The sequence below is a fragment of the Euprymna scolopes genome, chromosome 42, assembly GCF_053919585.1.
Source record: "Euprymna scolopes isolate OS-2025 chromosome 42, ASM5391958v1, whole genome shotgun sequence".
Taxonomy (NCBI): Eukaryota; Metazoa; Mollusca; class Cephalopoda; order Sepiida; family Sepiolidae; genus Euprymna; species Euprymna scolopes.
In genome coordinates, this window is record NC_136523.1 from 32,417,714 (window position 1) to 32,442,797 (window position 25,084).

A 25,084-nucleotide genomic window follows, 5' to 3' on the forward strand; every position below is an offset into this window, starting at 1 on the left:
TTTTATGAAGAAGTGACCAACTTTAAAAGACAATATCTCTATTGTTTATCGGCATACACAATTCATTCTAAATTACTTGGATAAATCTACAATTGTATCTGGGGATATTTTTTTTTCAAGGTCAAATAAAAGTTGACCTTCACCTTTTACCTGAATCATCTCAAAAAAAAACGTTATTTCATTTTTGTTTTTAATTTTACAAAATATTTGTCTATCTTATAACAGTATATATTTCAAATTTCATGATGGGTATTCTACTAGAACTGTGTCTACAAGCGTTTTATAGAGGTGGACAAAATTAGAAATGGCGGTACGTAGTGCCTGCTGCTTCATATAAAAACATTTTGATATTTCACAATATTGTCAAGTTTGATATTTTTTTTTTAAAGCTATTTTAATGCAGATTAATATTTACATAAAGACCATGGTTATAAAATCAATAAAAAAAATTTCTGTTGATAAAACTGAATTTTCTTCATTTTTTATTCTTTTAAAGCAACACAAATTTTATTATGAAAACAAGTGATATAATTAGTGTTGGGACTTATCCTGTCAAAATAGACTTCGTAGCCTTGTGGGGGATGTCCTTTTCTCTTCCCTGCAACCTCTTTCTCACAGAAGAGATGTTTCGAGTTTGTCTCTGCTTTATGGTTATTTTCATGGCAAGTGCTCGGCTAAGCTTCATTCTATGGTCCCCCCCCCCCACCTCGCCAAACTTTCACAACACCCATCTATCAGAAAAAACTATCACTAATTTCCCCTACTCTTTATCTGTGCCTAAACTTAAACGTAGATTCCATGAGCAAAGCTTCTTTCTTAGAACTGCACACCTATGAAATTGTCTTCCATTTTTCTGGTTTCCAGCTGACTACAATATGGTTGTCTTCAAGTCTAATGTAAACAAGTTTTTGATGAGCCGTTCCATATAAGTTAACAAATTTATCGAATCTCCAATACTAACGGTTACTATATTGTCCAATTTCTACTGTACACTCTTTAACCATTATCCTCGAGTGGCCTCTGGGCCTTGATAAGTGGTGATGCCTATGTAAAAAAAAAATAAAAGATAATCAGAATCATGAGAATCAGAAAATGTTTCATTGCTGGAACTATAAGATGAAATGAGTAATATTTATTTTTAAATTTTTAAGCTACCAGTGAAAGTAAAACCTATAACATAAAAAAATGTGGATTTATTTTAGTTGGGGGAAAAAGTAAATAAAATAAAAAAATTTTTAAAATGGCCTTTTGATTTCTGTCCAGTCCTTCAGCATTAACAAATCTGACAAGAAAGTGCTAAAAAGTATTAAAAATACTTTGGTTTTTCAATAAATTAGTGGACCGAGTGAAACTTTTCTCACTTCTAAGTGAGACATGTTTTGGTGACAAAGTTTCTTTGATTTTTGAAGCCACTTTCTGTTTACCTGTGGAGACTGCTGCCTGTTTACTGGTTGTAAAAACAAGTTCTCAGGAGGATGGGTGAAACTAAAAAGCAATAAAAGATTATAAAAAAAATTAATATTATTGAAACCCTAATAACTCTTATCCTCGAATGGCTTCCGGGCCTTGATAAGTGGTGACTTCCATGTAAAAAAAAAAAAAAAATCGTTTTTCCAGATTAGTTTGTCTTGGAACAGATAAGACACAAATACAGACAAGATTGAAATTTTGTCAGTCACCATAAAAATGTAAGTTATATTTTCATGTAAATGTAGAATTTAAGTAGGTATTTTTACTATATATTATTATTATTTATTTATTTTTCTTTTTTTTTTTTTTGAATAAGTCTTCAACAAAATTCTCTCTCCTAAACAAAAGTGGTATTCTACATTTTTTATTAATACTGTCAGAAGTTCAAATGAGAAATATTTCAAATATTTTCTTGCAATCTCATAGAACATACAATTTCAGGAGTGTCATGGCTGTTTCAGAGAATGTTTACTGTCCTATCATGTTAGAGTCAATATTATGAAATTATTTTCATCAGATTTTATTTTTTTTTTATTTTATTTTTTTTCTGACTTTTTTTTTTTATTTTTTTTTACATGTGTGTCACCCCTTATCAAGGCCCAGAGGCCACTCGAGGATAAGGGTTAATAGGTATACATTAGTCATTGTGATTTTAGCATAGTAAACAGTGGGAATTTTGTAACTTGGATTACTTAGGGGGACGATTCAATTAGAACTTGTTCACATTGGACTTTTTCTTTGTTTTTTTTTTATAGGTATCAACACATTATCAAGGCCAAGGGGCCACTCAAGTATAAGGGTTAAAGAGTGTACAGTAGAAATTGGACAATATAGTAATCATTAGTAATGAAAATTTGTTGAATTTGATAACTTATATGGAACGGCTCATCAAGAACTTATTTACGTTAGACTTGAAGACAACCATATTGTAGTCAGCCGGAAAGCAGGAAAACGGAAGACAATTCCACAGGCGTGCAGTTCTAATAAAAAAGCTTTGTTCATGGAATCTACGTTTGACTTATATCCTTGGACTAAGATTTAATAATTATCCTTTCTTAGTAATAATACTTTTTCACGTGTTCCATCTAAATGGATTCAGTCAGTAAGAATAGTCTTGAAAATGTATGCTGCAATCATTTTAAAATTCAGAAGTCAAAGTTTAAGGAAAATATCACCGAAATATGCTGATAGGAATAAACAATTTAAATTGATCTCTGGTAAGACTTGCACACAATGTCGAAAAAAAAATTACATCAGCTGAGTTTCTTTTGATGCTGTTGTTTCAACAACAGATGAAGATCAGCCATTAACTAGCTGATGCCAATCTTCAGACATTTTTGTGGATCGTGAAACTAAGTTACAACTATTGAATGAGTCACTTTCAATTATTGGTAAATTGCCAGTAAAGCGACGAAAACTTTAAAAACATACCATTTATGAGAAGAAAAAAATAGAAAAAAATTGCAGGAGCAATATCTGATAGAATCGGTAAAATTTCAAACATTTGTGAGGAATCAGCCAGTACAGAACAACAAAACTTTGAAAGAGAAATTATTACTCAGTTGAAGGAGAAGTTTGTTGCAATTGAAAAGAGATCACAAAAAATTCAAATTCTGACAGTACTTCCAAAAGGCTGGAGTCTACGCAAAATACAAACAGAATTTGGCACAATAATGAACATGTCGAGACAAGTAAAAAAAAAAAAAATTATGAACGTGGAAGGAATTTTAGCTTTGCCGAATATACGAAAAACTAGATTCCCACAAGATATAATTAATAAAGTGAAGCAGTTTTATAAAAGTGAAGATTTCAATAGAGTGATGCGTGGAAAAAATGATTGCAAGACTGTTTTAAAGGATGGGAAACGGGTTCAGGAACAAAAATATCGTGTTCTCTGTAACTTGAAAGAAGCATTTGGATTATTGAAATCAAAGAACCAAGAGAAAATAAGCTTTTCTAAATTCGCTGAGCTTAAACCAAAAGAATGTGTGCAAGCAGGTGGTGCTAGGACCCATATTGTCTGCATCTGCACAATCCATCAGAATATGAAATAGATGATTGCCGGATCTCATCTTGCTAAACTGACTGAAGGAGAAAGTCATCATTTGACAGATTACAACCAATGCATACTTGCTGTTACATGCAATGAAGCATCAACAAATTGCTGCTTAGGTGACTGATGGATAATTTTGTTTTGTATATGGAAGAAATTTTTCACAAAAATTAATTTGATGATTTTGTATACAAACAGTGATTATCAACTAATAGAACCATTCTACAAACTATCACAATCTAGAGAGGAATTCATTGAAACTTTCCATGCGGAATCAGCAACATATTAGCATGAACACTAGCAAAGCATAATTTTCACAAATCAAAACGTAGATTCCATGAACAAAGCTTCTTTCTTAGAAGTGCATGCCTGTGGAACTCTCTTCCGTTTGCCTGTTTCCCACCTGACTACAACTTGGATATCTTCAAGTCCAACATAAACAAATTCCTGATGAACTGCCCCTGAACGGCCTTGATAAGTGGTGACCGCCATGTAAAAAAAAAAAAAAAATTTCACAAAGGCTATACGCACGTTAATCATAAGTTTGTTTATTTAGTCTCATTGGTGGAACATTACTGTAGGACTGCTTCCTTGAAGGCTAGAACATTTTCATTCTCAAATCGACAATATTTACCTAACCATCCTGTTAAACAATCAAATTTTACCCAATGTGTATCTGTTAAAGATGGGCAAAAGTTATAGCCCGTTGACTTAGAGTTCTTTATGCAAAACTGATGATTGAATATGATTAAATTTGTGCTCATTCTTGCGTTAAATACTAATCTCTATTAATCCCTAACTGTGATATTGAACAGATACCATAATACTTAAGTCCCTGCACCTTAAAGATCCATAAAAATTTCAGTCAAATCGGCTCCATAGTTTGAGAAAAAAAAATGGAATGACCAAACAACCAGTCAAAAGAGAAATATAATATAGATATATAACTATCTCGTCATACAAAATTTAATAAGTAAAAAACTATTAAGTGTTTAGAGGAAGGGTGAAAGCCAATAGCGAGTCTGACACTCTTCCAGTTCTTACCATCTAAAATAAATTTTAAAAAATTAAAAAAAAAAAAGTACTTCACTTTATTCCCATAACTAGCGGGGGTACCTGGCGTTGCCCGAGTGTTTGTTTCCGGGACGGGGGGGGGGGAGTTTTAAAAAATGTTATGGTAAGTAAGTAGGAAGGATCAAACCCGGAGTCATGAGTAAAAGTAGGAAAATAAAGTGTGAAAAAAAAAAACAAAAAAAACATCTGCAACGTTAACAGTTCGGCCACCAAGAAAAGTCCATTCCAGTTGTTTAGAAAAAAAAACAAAAAAAAACGACTACGGTAGGTCGGCGCGAACGTGAAAATATAATGTGAATTATCCAGCACACTAACCACTACGCCACAGAGCACTGCAGCTTAGTTTAGTGATTTTAAATAACTTCACACGAAAGAACTACAAAGCCAAACCGGTGTTCTCTTCTCAACTGTTCCTTGTGAACGATCCCCAAACGGTGTTAAGTGGTGGCAGGGGGAGGAGGAATTTATTAGAGAGAAAATATTTTACCACTTCCATTGATCCTAACCGATTTTGGCCGTGACTTCTCAGCAGAAAAAGTATAGAAATCTAAGATTATCGAGGAATTTGAGAAATAATAAGCCTATAACACACCTCAGATATTGTTCTGCCGTTTGTGCATATTATATTTGCATGAAATATCTTGATTTTTAATCCTATTAAGGTCAAAATCCGACGGGAAAAAATGAGTTCATTTTATTTATATAGAGAAGATGAGACATTTTTTTTCTCTATACGGATTGACATGCTTTAAAAAAAAAAAAAAAAAAAAAAAAAAAAAATCTTGTTTGAGAAGTTTCCCTTTTTTTTTTTTTTTTTTTTTTAAATCTTTTTCACTGTTGGAAATGTTATTTTATACATATATTAGTATGAACACTAGCAAAGCATAATTTTTACAGCAGCCATACACGCGTTAATCATAACAAGCGTGTCTATTGACTTGTGTTGTCAATGTGTACATGAAAAAAAGGTCACTTGAATAAAATAGAGAATTCATGAGTTTATATAAGACATATGTTTGTTCTATTTTGAGGAAAAGTTATTTTTTGAATAGGGTAAGAAAAAGAATGTCTGCCCCAGACAGATGACATATTTTCATTATTTATATATATATATATATATATATATATATATATATATATATATATATATATATATATATATATATATATATATATATATGAAAATGTATGTGTGAAGACACTTCAGCTTATATACAGTGTGGAACTATAAATTTGTCGCCATAGAAGAGACAACATGATTCCATTTCCATTTGATGAAAACCGGTTATCTATAGTTGTTGTTGTCTCACCTCGTTTTTGGCCAAGTAAGTCTCTGGCCAGCTTTGGGTAGGATTGAGACCCCTATTTTTAGACAATTCTCACCTGGAACCGTAGAGATTCGTCTATCTACTGCGCCATCGGCCCCGAAGGGCAATCAAGGTTGAATTTTTTGGTCTTATAAATTTATTATCTGATCTTCCATGGTCGGGTCCATACCGAATGGTATGTATTATTTAACAATACTATCTCATTGATTACTGTACACGCAATAACCCTTATCCCTGAGTGGCCTCTGGGCCTTAATAAGTGGTGACCTCCATGTAAAAAAAAAAAAAAAAAAATCTCACTTAAAACATGTGTGAAAAGTGATAACGTACGTACAAATGTAAAAATCCTCAGCATATTCGATAAAAATGTATCACACATTTGGAAGTCTGAATTTTTCATCATTGTCTAGTTGCTGGTTGTTGAGAGGGGAGGGGCTGGTTTACCGTGAGCCACCATAAGTTGCCCCCCCCCCCCGTTTTCAATCCCATTGGGAAGGGGCAGAAGGAGATGTCATGTACCGGTCTTGGTTGACTTTGTTTAGTGAAAAATTCAGGTCACATTTAACTGCTAATGGTGATAGTTATAATTATCCTAGACCATGGCATGCCAAGAAGTGGACCAGTCTGGCCATGAGATGAGAGGGAGGGAGACTATTTTTCTAAAACACTTTTTCAGCTTGCTTGTTTTATACAAGAATTATTTTGTATTTTTTTCCCCCAAAAACTTAGTATTTTCTGTTTTTGTTGGGGATGAAGCATCCTACTGGATGCTAGACATTCACCCAAATATTGTAAGGCAACCCAAACTGAAGAGTATACGTAGAGTTCAAAAAAAAATTTACGTGCTTTGTGTGATGCAGACAATATCTCTGAAATCCAAGTCTTATAACCATAAGTTCAGCATCCATTTTAAATGTTGGCATGTGTTGGACAGCTTTAAGAAATTGACCTCCAAACTAATCTTTCTCTGACCAGGTCTTTATTTGTCCCTCTTTCATTTTTTTTATCACTTCCTCTCATGTTTTCCACTGTGAACTTAACCTGCTACTCAACCGTTCCACATCTAACCCCAAAACTCACATCTGTTCATTCAATGTGACCATACCATCAAAGTCTCCTGTTTTGCACCCATCTCCCTATACTGTTCAGATTTATTCTCCCTCTGGGGTTGTCAGATCTAGGCTTGTCTTCAAGACTTGCATTACAAATCCATAGTATCCTTCTGATATTATTTCTCTCCATGCAACGCATGTCCTCAACCCTCATTAGCCAGGTTTCATTTGCATATATCATCACACTGCATCTTCGTCGACAGTCACAATGCTCTCTTGATTTCGAATGGAGAAGCTTATAAAGAATTATTTCTCTGCATTTTTTTTTTTTTTTTTTTTTTACATAGGAGTCACCACTTATCAAGGCCTGTAAGCCACTCGAAGATAAGGGTTAGAGTGTATGATAGTCAATGGGATAATATCGTAGTAATCGTTAATAGTGGAAATTTGGTGAACTGTTGCATCATTGTGCATGTTTTACAATTACTTCCACAGAATGTGCTCCAGTGAACATAATGCACTTTTACACTTTCGATGTAAATACCTTCGACTAACCCGACCAGCAGCAAAATCCCACCCCTTCATTGCAGAGATTTTCAGATGCTGATAAACTTTCTACTTTAATAACTTTTTTCTCTCAGACTGCTAGCCTTTGGAATTCTCTCCCTAGTCTCCGTTTTCCCCCGAGTGTACTAACATGCAGAAATTTAAATATGAACAAACATCTTGCTGCACAACTCCCCACTTAGGATACTCCCTATAAAGCTGGCCACTAATTCACAGTGGCTTCTTACATCTCTGTGACAAGACGCCTTATTTGGAGCAAAAAGAGAAAAGAATCAATCTTTAAATCTAAAAAAGTTTGGTTTCTTGTTTTGTTTTTATCGTATTTTCAAATATTTATTCATGGTGTTTGGTTTGGTTGTTTTGTTTTATGGCATATCAATGCTTTTTGTCTATAGAGACAATAAATGCACAGTTTGATGTCAGTGTGGGAACTGTGCGCACAATTATTTACAAGGAACTGAAGATGCAGATTTGTGTAAAGTTTGTCCCAAGGGTACAGACCACAATTCCATCCTTGTCATAGACTATTTGACTAAGATAGGCATCAAGACAGTTCTCTATAGTTTAGACCTTGCTTCTTGTGACTTTTGAGCCTGCCTAATAGGTCCTGAACTATCAAACTCCAATCTCTGTCCCACCGCCAAAACGTGGCATCCTTGTGCCTGTTTTATAAGTATTTCAATGGCAAGTGCTCTGACAAACTCCGAATATTAGAACACTCTCCACAAACCCAACAAGCAGCTCTAGATATATCTAAGGCTTTTGACAGGGTGTGGCATGAGGGTCTCTTCAGGAAAATTAGATCATACGGTATCACTGGTAGAATATTTAACATAATTAAATCCTTCTTAGATAAGAGAAAAATCCAGGTTGTCCTCGATGGTCGTACATCTAAACAATATGATATAAATGCAGGAGTGCCTCAGGGGTCTATCCTTGGACCTCTATTATTCCTAATATTCATTACTGACTTCTGACAAAATTGCCTCGGAGATGGGTATATATGCTGATGACACCACACTCTATAACAGGCATGACAGGAAAACAAATGAACACATATCTAAAGAAATGGCAAAAACACTAGAAGATGACCTCCAATCTGTAATGGAATGGGGACAAAAATGGATGGTCACATTCAATGCTGCCAAGACTAAACAGGTTTCCTTCAATAATTACAAGAAACCTTCTCTGCCACCAATAGCAATGGCCAGTGACTTTATCTGAGAGTACATCTTTCAAACTGCTTGACCTAACGTTCACAGGAAACATGAGTTGGAACAATTACATTGAAAGCATTGCCAGGGCCGCTGCAAAGAAGGTGGGCTCTCTCTCTCTCTACCGTGCTAGAAAACTACTAACACCCGAAAGTATCCTGTACCTCTATAAGGCCACCATTCGCCCATCTACATTTGGGCTGGTGCATCTACTACTAGTCTCTCGCTCCTAGACAAGGTTCAAAAGAGAGTCGCAAATCTGATAGGCCCTGAACTGGCATCTAAGCTTCAGCCTCTATCCTATCGACGTGATGTTGCATCCCTCTGCCTGTTCTACAAGTATTTTAATGGTGAATGCTCTGGCGAACTGCAGACACTTGTGCCCCCACGACATAGACACCCTCGACAAACCCGACAGGCAGCTAAATCCCACCCCCACACAGTAGAGATCCCTAGATGTAAAAGATTTTTCTACTCCAGTAGTTTCTTCCCCAGAATTGCTAAACTCTGGAATTCTTCCAACTGTACTGACGTGCAGAAGTTCAAGTGTAACGTGAACCGACATCTTGTTGCCCAAATCCCAACATAGTACCCAATAGTTGTTGCCCCTGATAGTAGCCCCCTACACCAAAGTGGCAATATGCCTTGTTTGGCGTGAAAATGTAATTAAAAAAAAAAAAATTCCCACCCTTACATTGTACGGACCCTAGATGCCGATTCTACTCCAATAGCTTTTTCTCTCGGACTGCTGCACTTTGGAATTCCTTCCCAGGCTACTGCTTCCCTGACTGTACCAACATGCAGAAATTCAAATGTAATGTAAACAGACATCTCGCTGCCCAACTCCCTAAATAGTAGCCCCTCACGACTAAGTGGCTCTGTGCCTTGTTTGGGGTAAAAAAAAATTTTTTTAAAGATAGGCAGACATAGAGACAACTGCTCTTTACATAATGCATTAATTTTTATTAGAATATAAATCTGGGAGGGGGGAGTCTATTGGCACCCGGACTTAGAGTTAAAAGGATGAGTGAATTAGCACATGTTATATTTTGCAACATTTAAAAAGAAACAATATGTTCTGCTAGCTTGCTGGGTGTGATTTTATAAAAAAGGAAATAACTAGTATTTGATATGTGGTACCGGATAACGGAAGTGAACTACGTTAGAGTGTGGAGTAACCAGAAGAAAAGGAAGGAAACTCTTCCTCCCCTCTGTCTTGTGCCCCCCTCCCCATTTCCTTACTTCTTTTATTTTATATAGAAAGAATTTTTCTTTCAATAAATTTTAATATATAAAACTTAAAATAAACATTTTTTTTCGTTTTACATGATATATATATATATATATATATATATATATATATATATACACACACAACTGCATGGTTTGACATCTGTTGCCAAATGAAACCTGAAAAACTAAAGCAAACAAGGCCGATAGCCATTAGTTGCGTGCTCTCGTGTAATGAATGAATGCATGAAATTCTTAAAGGTAAACAAAAATGACCGAAAAATGGGCTGAAATGACTTAAATAAATAAAAAGTAAATGACTAAGAATGACTTTAATGAACTTAAGGATTAATTGAATGACCTTAAGAATGACTTGAATGCTTAAAAAATAACTGGAATCCTTCAAAAACAACTTGAATGATCTGGAGAATGACTTGAATGGCTTTGAGACTGACTGGTTGTAAAGTGGGTGATCATTTTACATTAAATTAATACAGAAAAGTGATCCCCCATTTTATATCACAAAATTACAAATATAAGTACAGCATCTAAGAACAGATACTACACTTTGATCTTGGCCAAAAGGCCAAGAAAAGGGTATTTATTTGCCCCCCCCCCGACCGAGCTAATTAGGCACAAGGCCGATTTTTAATGTGAGGAGTGAAGAGGAAATGGGGACCAACTCCCCGGGGAGTAGGGAAGCTGGATAGTGACAATTGGTATGAAGGGTTGCCCCTACATTGACCAAGGTCTTATATGCGGGGTTGCCCCCACATATGGTCTTTGCTTGCAGCATCTGCCGGAACATATACTACACTTTGATCTTGGCCAAAAGGCCAATAAAAGCTTAAAAAACTAAGAACAGCATCTATTAAGAACAGACCTTTGATCTTAACCAAAAAGGTCAAGCACAAAAGTGTTACGGACAGATCGACCGACCGACGGAGTGACTTATAGGATTGCTTGCACGCGACTAAAAATAGGATGAGAAAGAAAAGGAAAGAACGAAAGTAAAGGAAAGAACGAAAGAAAAGGAACGAAAGAAAGAAAAGGAACGAAAGAAAGAAAAGGAACGAAAGAAAGAAAAGGAACAAAAGAAAGAAAAGGAACAAAAGAAAGAAAAGGGAAAAAAGAAAAGGGAAAAAAGAAAAAAGAAAGAAAAGGGAAAAAAGAAAGAAAAGGGAAAAAAGAAAGAAAAGGAAAAAAAAAAAGGGAAAAAAGAAAAAGGGAAAAAAGAAAGAAAAGGGAAAAAGGGAAAAAGAAAAAAAGAAAAAGTAAAAGGAAAAGAAAAAGGGGAAAAAGAAAAAGAAAAAAAGAAAGAAAAACAGGAAAAGAGAAAAACAAAGAAAAATAAGAGAAAAACAAAAAAGAAAAAGCAAGAAAAAAGAAAAAAGAAAAAGCAAGAAAAAAAAAAAGAAAAATGACAAAAATGGAAAAAGGGAAAAGAAAAGAAAAATAAAAAAAAGAAAAAAACTAAAAGAGAAAACTGAAAAAGGGAAAAAAAACAAAAAAAGGAAAACAAGGGGACGTCAAATCCTAGTTAAAATGAACAAACGGTGCAGTTTTAGGCCTTAACATATGTAAATTTGAGTTTTGCACCATGCAAAAAAAGAAATAACTAAGTCGATCATTTGCCCCTCCTCCTCATTTAGCACCAAAAGTCCCCAAGGCCTTAACATATTTAAATTTGAGTTCAGCACCATGCAAAACAGCTAAATAGACATACACAGAAGATTTTGAACAAATATGGTAAAATAGTCCCAAAAATGGAGTGTCTTTATTAGCCCTAAAGGAGCCCCTGGGGCACACCCAAGAGTTATCGCGAAGTATAAACAAACAAAATTATATAGAAATCAATTAGTTACAACTTTTCAGAAAGTTTTATAAAAATCCAAGCCATCAATTTTTTTGAATAAGCACAAAAGTGTCAATTTTAGCCATTTTAACCAGAAAGGCACCTCTAGGAGGCAAACCGGAGTTTTCCCAGAAAATCCGTCCTGTTACTTTTTTACTCTCCATGTTTAATGTTTGTGCAAAATGTCCAAAAATTCCAAGGCGTAGTTATTGAAAACAGTGCGGACAGACAAATAGATGAACGGACAAATGCACAAGGGTGAATTTACAGGTCTACCCTCCTTTTGTCGGGGGGGACCAAAATGCAATGCATAAAATATTTGCTTAAGTTCCATAGAGTGTTTAATTGTTCACAGTATAAAAAAAGCATAAACAGTAATGAGTAACACAATGTCAAGAATATTCTTTTATAAAAGCATATTCTTTGGCATATTTTTTTTAAAGAATATGCCAAATATTTTTGGAATAAGTTTTCTTGTGACTAAAATATGCTGAAATATTTCGATATGAGATTTTAATTTCTCCATCTTTTTTTTTTCCCCCAGATAAATTAAACGTGGTATAACCCAGGTGTGAATTTACATGAAAAAAGTGTCTAAAATTTGGTCTATAGAAAAAGAGTGATATTATAGGCAGATATATAAATATGTACAGACATCTCGTTCGTCCTCGTAGATGTTCAAAGCGTGTTAGTACCCAGTATGAATTTACAAAATAAACAAAAACCTATGCCGAATGTAATTAACACTCTTGTCGAACGAATGGCAAGATTTGCGGTGGAATTTGAAGATTGCCAGTTAACTGGCAATTGCTTAACCTACAAATACTGCAATATTCAGGTAAGAACAAGCTATAGCACTTAAAATTTGCAATATATTTGACTGATAGATTGGCGTTGTTATACAAATTACTAAAATAGTTTTGTTTTTCAAATTCTATAACGTTAAAACTAACCGCATTAAAATTTTATTGAAAGTCAAGATATATTCAATCTACTTTTCACGTTATTAAATGTTAATGCGCTTCAAATAACTTTTTCTATCCTTTTCTAAATGCATATATCATTATTATTAAATAAATAAAATGAACTCATTTTTTCACGTCGGATTTTGACCTTAATAGGATTAAAAATCAAGATATTTCATGCAAATATAATATGCACAAACGGCAGAACAATATCTGAGGTGTGTTATAGGCTTATTATTTCTCAAATTCCTCGATAATCTTAGATTTCTATACTTTTTCTGCTGAGAAGTCACGGCCAAAATCGGTTAAGATCAATGGAAGTGGTAAAATATTTTCTCTCTAATAAATTCCTCCTCCCCCTGCCACCACTTAACACCGTTTGGGGATCGTTCACAAGGAACAGTTGAGAAGAGAACACCGGTTTGGCTTCGTAGTTCTTTCATGTGAAGTTATTTAAAATCACTAAACTAAGCTGCAGTGCTCTGTGGCGTAGTGGTTAGCGTGCTGGACAATTCACATTATATTTTCACGTTCGCGCCGACCTACCGTAGTCGTTTTTTTTTGTTTTTTTTCCCTAAACAACTGGAATGGACTTTTCTTGGTGCCCGAACTGTTAACGTTGCAGATGTTTTTTTTTTGTTTTTTTTTTCACACTTTATTTTCCTACTTTTACTCATGACTCCGGGTTTGATCTTTCCTACTTACCTACCATAACATTTTTTAAAACTCCCCCCCGTCCCGGAAACAAACACTCGGGCAAAGCCGGGTACCCCCGCTAGTTATTAAATAATTCATTTTTATTTTTACAGATCAAAGGTTGTAAGAAGTCTTTAATAGTGCAGCATTTAAAAACGAATGCACATCTGGCGAAAAAGAAGACTCACACGGCAACATTAGGCGCAATTCCTACTGAAGCAACTGGTCGTGATTGTCAAGAGGCCAGTACAAGTAATTCGTTCAATGCTGACTTATGCAAAGCGTTAATTGCAGCGGATACTCTGTTCTATAAACTGAGCAACGACGTGTTCAGAGAATCTTTACATAAGCACACACATAGATGTTGGTTATTTGTGTTTTACGGCATATCAACCCTTTTCAGGTTACTTAATCCCAAATTCAGTTATTTTGAAGAAAAAATCTTTTAATAGAATATATTTGTTTTTTCAAATCAGTTTCTATTTAATCCATAGTTGGGACCCTAACAGATACTACCACTCAGGGTCAGAATGGACCTGGGAGCAATGGCAATTAAAGGGTGGCTCCACACTCCCCAAGGCCTGCAAGCTGGGGCCTCACCATCGGATATAGTTTAAGGTCATATCCAGGACCTAGACACATAGAAATATTCCGGATCAGACTACACTTAGGAAATATTACATTAGTGAAATGTACAAAGCAAATATTCAGTCACTCAGAGAAAAAGCTGTGGAATGAAACTGTGGGTCTCCATTGATGATACTACTGATGTAGAGCAGCGTTTTATTGCTTGCTTTGTGTTTGGCATTCTAGGGGTAGAAGTGGAACGTGGAAAGTGCTATTTGGGAAACCTTACATGTCTGCCAAAAATAAATCATTCTACAATTGCAGCATTTTTCAGAGATTCGTTGCAGTTTTTGTGGCCGCAGCAAGTGCTTTACAGTAACGTGCTTCTCATAACAACTGATGCGGCTTCATATATGTCAAAAGCAATGAATGCTCTTCAGGTATTATACCTTAAAATGATACGTGTCACGTGTTTAGCCAATGGTTTGCACAGGGTTGCAAAATTAGTCAGGCAAGTGCACCCAAAAGCAAATAAACTGATTTCTATTGTAAAAAGTATATCTTTAAAAGCACCCAATAGGATCGAAAAGTTCAGCAAACTAGCCCCAGCAGTGCCCCTTTCACCGAGTCCTGGTCCTGGATATGACCTTAAACTACATCCGATGGTGAGGCCCCAGCTTGCGGGCTTTGGGGAGTGTGGAGCCACCCTTTAATTGCCATTGCTCCCAGGTCCACTCTGACCCTGAGTGGTACTACCTGTTAGGGTCCAAACTATGGGTTAAATAGAAACAGACTTGAAAAAAAAATATTCTATTAAAAAATTTTTCTTCAAAATCACTGGATTCGGCATTAAATAACCTGAAAACGGTTGATATGCTGTAAAACAAAAACAACCAATCCACCAAGTCCTATTGTAACGAGATGGAGTAACCTGGTTAGATGCAGCACATTATTACGTCAAACATTTACATGAAATTACTGCTGTCGTAATGTCCCTAGATTCAACACAGGCACAAAGTATATCGGATACCAAAAACTGTTGGAGGAGGAATCACTGCTTAATGAGCTCAGCTTTATCGCCAACAGTTTTTTTTTTTTTCCATATTAACAAAAAATATTGCAAAGTTAGAGACAAAAGGGCTGAGTCTTTCAACATTTATTGGATTAGTTACAGAGGTTGAAACAACACTTGAGGAGATGGACGACTCCCAATTCCGTAAAAAGCTGAAGAGTGATTTCAAAGACCAAAGGTTTTACTATTTTAAAACGTCTCGATGCATCATGAATGCGAAGGTTTTTCAATATGAAGAAAATGTGGAGGACATAGATCATTTGAAAGTTTTAAGTGCCGAAGAAATGGGAAACTTAAAATATGTCTTGGTAATGTCATGTGACGCGGAACAAGTTTTTTTCTAATATAAGACCGTTTCAGCAGACAACCGCAGAAGCTTCAATTTCGATAATTTAAAGATACATTTGATTGTAATATGCAATGAATAAAATATTTGTTTAAGCTTTATAGAGTGTTTAATTGTTCAAAGTATTTATAGCGTTAAAATAACCGGTTTTTCTATATATTTTTTGACGTTTTTTATGCATTGACTGAAGGTTTTACAAAACCTTCGATAGGGTTTATAAACTACTGAATACTGTGTTTTTACTAGTGTTTGGACGATTAATCGGAATCAAGAATCGGAAAAAAAAAAAAAAAAATCAGAGATTTTTGGGGTATCGGAATCAGTATTGGAAAAAATTAGAACCTATTTTTGCGATGCCAAAACTGATTCGTTTAATTATCTATTTTATTTGTTTGTTTTTATAAAACATCTTCTACCGCTTGTAGTAATAAGATAAATATTTATTGACTTCAACTTCCAGTAAGGCTAAAATCTCTAGATCACCCCAACAAAAGGTGTGTTTTTATGTTTGAGAAAATACACGCACATTTAAGATGTGTTTACAGTAACCGGGACAAAATAACAATTATATAGTAAAATACTTGGAGATTTATAAAGAATCGGAATCGGGAATTGTATCGGAATCTAGAATTTAGTACGGAATCGGTAATTGTATCAGAATTGCGAAAAATATTGGAATCGTCCCATCACTAGTTTTTACAGCACTTACCACAGTCTACAGTAAACGTATTTACTATATAAAAAAAAAACACGTATTTACTATATAAAAAAAAACACGTATTTACTATATAAAAAAAACGTATTTACTATATTAAAAAAAAAAGTATTTACTATATTAAAAAAAAAAGTATTTACTATATTAAAAAAAAACGTATTTACTGTATAAAAAAAAAACGTATTTACTATATAAAAAAAAAACGTATTTACTATATAAAAAAAAACGTATTTACTATATAAAAAAAAACGTATTTACTATATAAAAAAAAACGTATTTACTATATAAAAAAAAACGTATTTACTATATAAAAACGTATTTACTATATAAAAAAAAATGTATTTACTATATAAAAAAAACGTAGTTACTATATAAAAAAAACACGTATTTACTATATAAAAAAAACGTATTTACTATATAAAAAAAACGTATTTACTATATAAAAAAAAACGTATTTACTATATAAAAAAAAACGTATTTACTATATAAAAAAAACGTATTTACTATATAAAAACGTATTTACTATATAAAAAAAAAACGTATTTACTATATATATATAAAAAAAAATCATTAATATTGTTGTTAACATAAAACTAAGTTATCAAGCGTACACATACTCGCTTGAAGTATGGCAAAAATTATGCAATTTATAAAAAAAAAATATGCGGTAGCCAAAAAAGAATATTCCGTTCCAAAGCAGCATATTCTTTTTAAAAAAAATATTCCCATAAAAAAAAAAACATTCTTAAACATATGCTTGAAGAATATTTCCAGCATATCAAGAGAATATAGAGCATATATCTAAAAGAATATTGTCACCGCCCTACTTATAACACTGAATGTTTACCAAAGAGTCATTAAGTACGATTAATTATTATTTTTTTTTTTTTTGAAGCCTTTCGTATAAATCCAACAAGGATTGAACCTTGGCCTCCCAGTCCATTAGCAAATACTATTATACCAAATAGGCCGGTAAGATCATTATCATGACTTAATGCCCCAATTAAAGGCCTGTTTATCAATAAATCCCCAACAATTTTACAAGCACTTGATGTTAGGATTGATGTTGCAGCAATTGGAAGTGGGGGGGGAGCGTTCAGTTCTCTCTCACTGCAAGAACTTAGACACCAGGGTCGGAAAATGGGATTGAGTAGTCAGCGCCCTCAAGGAGGGGCACTCTGACGTGCAAAAAGTGTGTGGGCAGCTCTGTCAGCCTTTCCCAGTGAGGGCTCCTCAGGCGATTACCAATAAACTAACCCCTTACTCAAGGAGAGAAGGCAAAGCCTGGGAGGGTGGACCTCCCAGAACTATACAGAACTAAAATATCGCCACAAAATCAGCAGAGACCAGATCATTACAGGAATGGTCTAATCTCTGTTGATTTTGGGGGCCCAGGATAAAGATCCCTTTGGGAGGATAATAGAGAAAAGAGGGCCAACATAAGTGCTGACGGCTACTCAACCTTCAACTCTGATGAACGAACGGACCAAGGGTTACAGGTTTTTAATGAACACGTGTAACACAGTCGTTATTCCTCTTCAACATTGCTACATTGTAACACTCGTACCCACACGTATCTGAGACGGTTACAAAAAAGGAAATTCGATTCAGCTTTTTCAGTTGAAATTCATTTATTTATGGTTCTTCCAAAATAACGCATTGCCTCTCATTTTAAAATTCTTTTAGTTTATCTTGCGTATGGTGTACTTAACAGGTATCTTGTCGTCACCACAGAGCAACACATCCATTTCACCCGGTACCCTTCTTTTTTTTTGCCCTCTCTTTCCTTCACCGTTACATCAAATTGTGCACTGGCTGCGTCATTTGCATACGTGTCTTATGCGGCTGCTGCTGCTGCTGCTGCTAACAGTTTATGTCATTTGCCATGTAGTTAAAAGTTTTTTGCCACCACAGGGCCAAACATTCATTTTTCCTGGCATGCAATTTCTTTTCTGGTTCTCATCACGTGATGCATTTTTTTTTCTTTCTCTTCTGCTGTGACGCCATTTCGTGCACTGGTGCAATCATCTGCATATTTGTCATGCAGTTGCTACTGCTACAAGCGCTAGCGTCTTTACTACACATGGCCTTCAACATCGGTCGTCATCACGGTGGAGAGCAAGTATACTAAAACTAAGCAGAAGACTAATTGTCAAAAATACTTGTAGGACAGGCAGAGGGATGAAACATTTCGTTGATGGGACAGAGGTTCAAGCTTAGATGACAGTTCAGGACCTATCAAATTGGCGACTCTTTTGAACCCTGTCCAGGAGTGAGAGACTACTAGCAGATGGACCAGCCCAAATGTGTCTGGCATTTCATACATTCCAACCAAGAGATCTTTTAAAGATTTTAATCGTCCTTTTAAATACAATTGTTTGAATCTCTCTTGCACTTGGTTCACTGGGTATATTTGTCAGATAATGTTTGGAATTCTTTTTCATGAGTCCAGTTGCTCCTATAATTACTGAAATCAGGATGTGTATATATCTGTTCTGATACTACACTTTTATCCTTTCTGTCCTCAGTCTGTGACAAAAGTCTTTTTTTGATAGAAAAATTACGTGCTTGGTTAGGAATAAAGTCAGGATAAAGAATGAAATTTGGTCGCATCTGAACTTGACCGAGGACTGAACCTTGGTTTCCTGACATTTTAGTAGACTGTAGCCATTATACCAAATCAGCCAATAGGGTTAATTAAATGGAATGAGTGTCGGCCGTCCTTGCAGATACAGCGACTGGTATTCCGAAATGGTTACCCATCTGTAACACTGACCGACATGTATAGGAGACAGTGGCAAAAAAAAAAAAAAAAAAAATTCCACTCAGCTTTTTCCGTTGTCAGGTCATCAAAGTTAAGTGACATTGACAAGAATCAGTGTATACATAGAATTACAAGAAATCATGCTGAAATCGAAAGGTTGACCAAACATAAAATTTGGACAATCAGACGAAGGGCTACACATTTTCAACAAATACATCTTCAGCAAGCACATATGAACATATGTTTGGATGTGGTCAGTGCACAGGCCGTGATTGTTCACTCATTGTGCTGATCAAAAGTCATCGCTAAATTCTAACACTAGATCAAATAAAATATTTTTTTCAGGTAACAATGAAACTCATTTTTTTTTCTATTGAACAATAGAGTTGCAAATGGGAATTCCTACTCCTGACTAAATCAAAACATCAAATCCAAGTAAACACAAACAGACCGTTTCCAAAACTAAAAACCAAATGAACACCCTCTGCTGGAATATATATAGATACCACAGGTACCACACCAGAAAGACCATCCAGATATCCACTTGAAAAAGCTAATATGCAGTCAATATATGGTTGGTTGGTTGTTTTTGTTTTATGGTATATCAACCTTTTTCAGGTTATTTAATGCCGAATCTAGTTATTTTGAGGAACGATTTTTAATGGAGTATATTTTTTTTTTTTACATCAGATTCTATTTAACCCATAGTTGGGACCCTAACAGGTACTACCACTCCGGGTCAGAGTGGACCTGGGAGCAATGGCAATTAAAGGGTGGCTCCACACTCCCCAAAGCCCGCAAGGTGGGGCCTCACCATCGGATATAGTTTTAGGTCATATCCAGGACCGTCAATATATGGACATAAAAAAATAAAATAAAAAATAATGCTTATGGGATCCCATATCTGTCAAGATATTATTTTTGAAACAACTAAAGTGGGCTATAATCACAACAGGATGGAACTTTGTAGAAACATTACTTTTTCAGTGCTTTATCTCTCAGCATGAACCCTTGTTTAAAAATGGTGCTAACATGAAGAAATCAAATTCTGAGTAGTTAAACCTTAAACCAGACATATTTCCCCATTTCTTTTTTTTCTCAATTTAATATTTTTCACTTGCATCCAGTCTGTTATTCGCATCTATAAACATTTACCCTACTGCATGTTTACACATCACCTTCGACAGACATTGCTTATGACAACAGGGGTTGCTTAGTAGACGATATGGGACCTATTAAAGTTGTGACTCATTTTTGGATCCTGGAGAGACTAGTGGTTTCCGCATCAGATGTGACAAGATAAACCTGACGAAGGTCAAAGGTTAAATCGACTGAAAAGTTGTGAAAATAACACTCAAGATGAGAATGGTAGTCCGAATAATAGAAATTCGAGTGGGTCTAACCACCGGAAGGAACCTTGTATCTGTAGAAATCTTACTTTTTTAGTGACTTCATCTTTCAGCATGAACCTCTGTTGGAAGAGGCACTAACTTTTCCAAGAAGAAATCAAATTCTGGGTGGTCAAAACCAAATGAAACTTATTTCCCATTTCTTGGCTGGTTTAGTTCTTTTTTAGTTAAAAATATTTAACTCTCATAACTATGCAACACAATAAACTCGCTAGCCTTCGGGTCAAGATCAAAGTGTAGTATCTGTTCCGACAGATGCTGCAAAGCTAAGACTAGCAAAGACCAGCTATAACTAGCAAAGACCATATGTGGGGGTAACCCCACATATCTAAACTTGGTCACTGAAGGGGCAACCCTTCATATCAACAGTTTCTAATCCAGCTCCCATTTCCCACCTCTCGGGAGCTGGTGCCTCCCTTCCCTCCCCCCTTCCCTCCATCTCCACATTAAAAAACGGCTTTGTGCCTAATTTTCTACGTGGGGAAGCAAATAAATACACTGTTCCAACAGACACTGCAAGCAAAGACCATATGTGGGAGTAACCCCACATATAAGACCTTGGTCAATGTAGGGGCAACCAATTGTCACTATCCAGCTCCCCTACTCCCCGGGGAGTTGGTCCCCATTTCCCCTTCACTCCTCACATTAAAAATCGGCCTTGTGCCTAATTTTCTCGGTGGGGGAGCAAATAAATACCTAGCCTTCGGGTCAAGATCAAAGTGTAGTATCTGTTCTTCAGATGCTGCACTTCAATTTCTTGTTCTTTGTCAGTGGAGGAGAAATCCTTCACGACTGAGACAATTTTCATTTTTGTTCCTTTTTCTCCACATTAAAAAACAACCCTGGAGTCTAACTCTGTCCCGTGGGGAGGCATTGTAAATAGGAACAATGCAACACAATAAACATGCAACCTAAGACATGTTTACACATCACGTCCACCAAACATCAGTTATGACAACAGAAACCAACAAGAACTGGGCAGTAGGTTAGTTGTCACTGAACTAACTAAATAGGTGAAATATGTTAGTTTGTTTTATTTTTTATTTATTTTTTTTTTTTACAGTGATCACCACTTATCAAGGCCCGGAAGCCACTCAGGGATAAGGGTTATTGCAAGTACATTACGTTAGTGTGGAGATTTGATGAAGTGTTTACTTAAGGGGGCGGTTCATTAGGAATTTGTTAACGTTGGACTTGAACACATCCAAGTTGTAGTCCAGTGGGAAGCAGGCAGACAGAACAGAGTTCCACAGGCATGCAGTTCCAAGAAAGAAGCTTTGTTCATGGAATCCACGTTTTGATTTAGGCACAGATATAGAGTGGGGGAAATTTTTCACAGTGGATTCGGCTAGACTGGTGTTTTTCGTGAAAGATTGGCGAGGGGGAACCAGAGATTGGAGTTCAGACGAGCACCTGCCATGGAAATAACGATAAAACAAGGATAGGCTCGCAACGTCTCTTCTGTGGGAGAGAGGCCGCAGGGCAGAGAAAAGCATTTTAAGCATTGATTGGTCAAATAAAATAACTAATTTGCATAATTGGACGTAGATTTTGTTATCCTGGATATTTATGATCGCTTGTTTAGGATAGACATTGTCCCTTTTCTACCATTGATGCAGCACAAAAGTCGGTGGCACTTAAACTTGTATGGGTAGCGGTCGTTATCCCACAAGACAGTATAACATGAACAAACTGCGAAAACTGCTGTAAGTACATGATGTTGGGGTGTGTCAATGCAACAGGAAGGATAAAAGAAAGGTAAGGGGGTGGAGGGAGATGATCACCATAAGTGTTGCAGAGTCTGGCATTCAGCATACGAGGGTTGGGTTTCAAATACAATTTACCAAAGAACAAGGGTGCCTTCTTTTTAGAGCAGGCCATTACTTAAGCACCACCTATTATTATCCACCATATATATATATAAACTAGTGAGGGTATCCGGCTCTTACCAGGAATAATGAGGACAATAAAACATCTGTCAACCAGATTTTTAAGAAATAATTTTCATTTGCTGAACTAACTAGGTCAAATACGTTAGCTTATTTAAACTGGTCAGAAAAACATAATTTGCATAACTGGACGTGGCTCACTTCGGAGCCATTGTCCCCTTTGTACCACCGACACAGCACACAAGTGGTCAGCACTTCAACTGGCATGGCTGGTGGCCGCTATCACTGGAGTCAATGTGACAATTCATTGTTTGTATCAGTCCCATTAGAATTTATTAAATAAATCTCAAACGTACGTGTATGTGTGTTCGTGTGCGTTCATATGTTAAAAACTTTTGACATCTACATCATGCAGACACGAACGCAGCATCATTAGAAAGAGCGATCTCTCAAATAAAAAAAATATCAAAAATTGGAAAAAAAAAAAAAAAATCACTTATTTTATGTAGAAATGTTGCTTTGTTTGCAGACTGTGCATGCGCTAACCATCATTATGTTCTTCCATTTTAAATAGCTAAATTTGTGACATTATAACATCTGTATCCTCATGGGCCAAGGTGTCCACTTACTAACTTTGTGTTACATGAATTTGCGCCCGGCACTCATCGACTTTTTTTTATTTACAGAATTTAGCTTACAATTTCACTTCTAGCTGATGCCACATAAATCCCCCTTCTTTTTTTCACGATTGGACCACGCCCCCTCCCCACCTCCAACCCTCTGTCACACTTTTTTTTTTTAACGACCGGGTAACAATGCCCCCTCCACCTCTATGGTCACAATTTTTTATGACTGGACAATGCCAGGAGTCTCCCCCCCCCTCAGTCTCCTAATAAAGACTAATCTTCGTCAATCTATGGACATAAAAAACTACGTCATAAGCTTGTATCTGTAGAAACATTACTTTTCCAGTGACTCCATCTTTCAGCATGAACCCCCATTTAAATTTTTCCAAGAAGAAATCAAATTCTATGTGGTCAAAATCAAAAATCAGAGATAAAGCTAAACATATTTCCCATTTTTTGGGTAATTTCACTAGAATCAATAAACATCCAAGAATGTTGCAAGTACATGATGCTGGGGTATGTTGATGCAGCAGGAAGGATAAAGGATGTAGGGGAAGGGGTAACCAAAAGTGCTGCGGAGCCTGACACTCAGTTTATGAAGATTGGGTTTCAAATACAAGTTGCCAAAGAACGGGGGTGTCTTCTTTTTTAATTTATACTCCACCTATTAGCCTACATATATTGGAAATCGGATGCGATTATGAATATCTCGAGTATCAAATAATCTTTATACACCGTGAAATTTACTTCATGTATGAAAACCAAAGAGGGGAGTCATAACATAAGAAATATTTGGAATCAAGTCTCCTCTTGTTGTTATTTCAGATCATTTGAAACCATATCAGCAAGTTTTAGTCTCCTCTCCATTAAGGCCAGAGGTTTTGGGGAAATATCAGATATTTTGTAATTTCTATGCAAAACTAAGAAAACATAACTATGATTGGAACATTTTATGGCTGTAAAAAAAAAAAAGTGCCAAAAATAAGCTTTGGATAATGGATAATCCCCTTAATGTGCGACCTTAAGGGCAAATGTCACATAGCTCACAACACAATTCAGGTCATTACCTTTCCAACGAGCCTTCATTTGTTAAATTCTGATCAATAGTCACTGAGATTTGGAACTTATAAAATTACCAAAAATGGTGGTGTATATATATATATATATATATATATATATATATATATATATATATATATATATATATATATACACACACACGAGCAAACAGTTAATAAAACATGTTAAAAACACTTTGAAAAAGAGTTAAAAACATATTTAATTTGAAAAGGAAACACTTGATAAGTGGATAGTCCTTAATCCCCGGAGTTTCGAAGAAATATTTTCCTTCTCATCAGAGGGTAGGAATTAGCAAAATGCGAGATCGGATTTTGCATACAAAAGTATTTGATGAAACAACAAGTAAGTCAAAGATCTTACTTGATAACAAAAAAGTGAAGCAGAGGGAATATGGTGAAGAAAAAGGTGATTACACGTGAATGGATAGGCTGGTGAAAGATAAATAATCCAATGACGGTAAAATCCAAAAATATAACTTCAAGAAAATTAATTGAATTTCCATTTGCACAAGTAAAATCCAAGGAAATCCCGTAATTGGAAGATGGTCCAAAATAATCCAAAGGCCGAAATCCATGGAATAATTCACAAATATGTACAAGGGAAAAGGGGAAAAATTCCAATAATATTAAAAGAAAAATAAGATATGCTTTTAACACTGTTGCCGAGACAAATATTTATGTCACGGTAACAGTGTTAAAAGCATTTTTAAAATTTTATTTTATATATATATATATATATATATATATATATATATATATATACTCGTAGCCAAATTGAATATTGAAATGCTCATATCTTTGGTTCTATGGGACGGAACTACATGAAAATATGCAGGCTTTTTTTAAGATTATAATACTATTCTATGGTTAAAATTTTATGACAATTGGTAAAAAAGAACCTATATATTCAAACCAATAAAATATGCCCAAATTTGCCTACATTTGTATATATAGTGTCCTGGCAAGCCAGCTTTAGTTTTGCTGTTTAGGGATAAATTTTGCTTAGGGTTTTTTTTTCTCAGTTTTCTTCCCTTTAGCCTTGCAAGGCCACTTTATATATATATATATATATATATATATATATACACACACACACACACACACGTGCACGCT

At 35.4% G+C, this 25,084-nt stretch overlaps 2 protein-coding genes and 1 pseudogene across 7 annotated transcripts in view; 1 reads left to right on the forward strand and 2 right to left on the reverse strand.

Moving 5' to 3' along the window:
• LOC145266997 (tyrosine-protein kinase Fer-like) overlaps positions 1-25,084 on the reverse strand; it is a 306,724-nt gene that overhangs the window by 212,277 nt on the left and 69,363 nt on the right. The gene's annotated exons all lie outside the window — the stretch shown is intronic.
• LOC145267270 (U2 spliceosomal RNA) lies at positions 10,453-10,587 on the reverse strand (annotated as a pseudogene).
• LOC145267140 (uncharacterized) overlaps positions 12,571-25,084 on the forward strand; it is a 46,350-nt gene continuing 33,836 nt past the window's right edge. Inside the window, exons 1-2 of the mRNA XM_080123184.1 lie at positions 12,571-12,681; positions 13,618-13,756. Of these exons, the coding sequence (XP_079979310.1) occupies positions 12,571-12,681; positions 13,618-13,756 (250 nt within the window). The remainder of the gene's footprint in view (positions 12,682-13,617; positions 13,757-25,084) is intronic.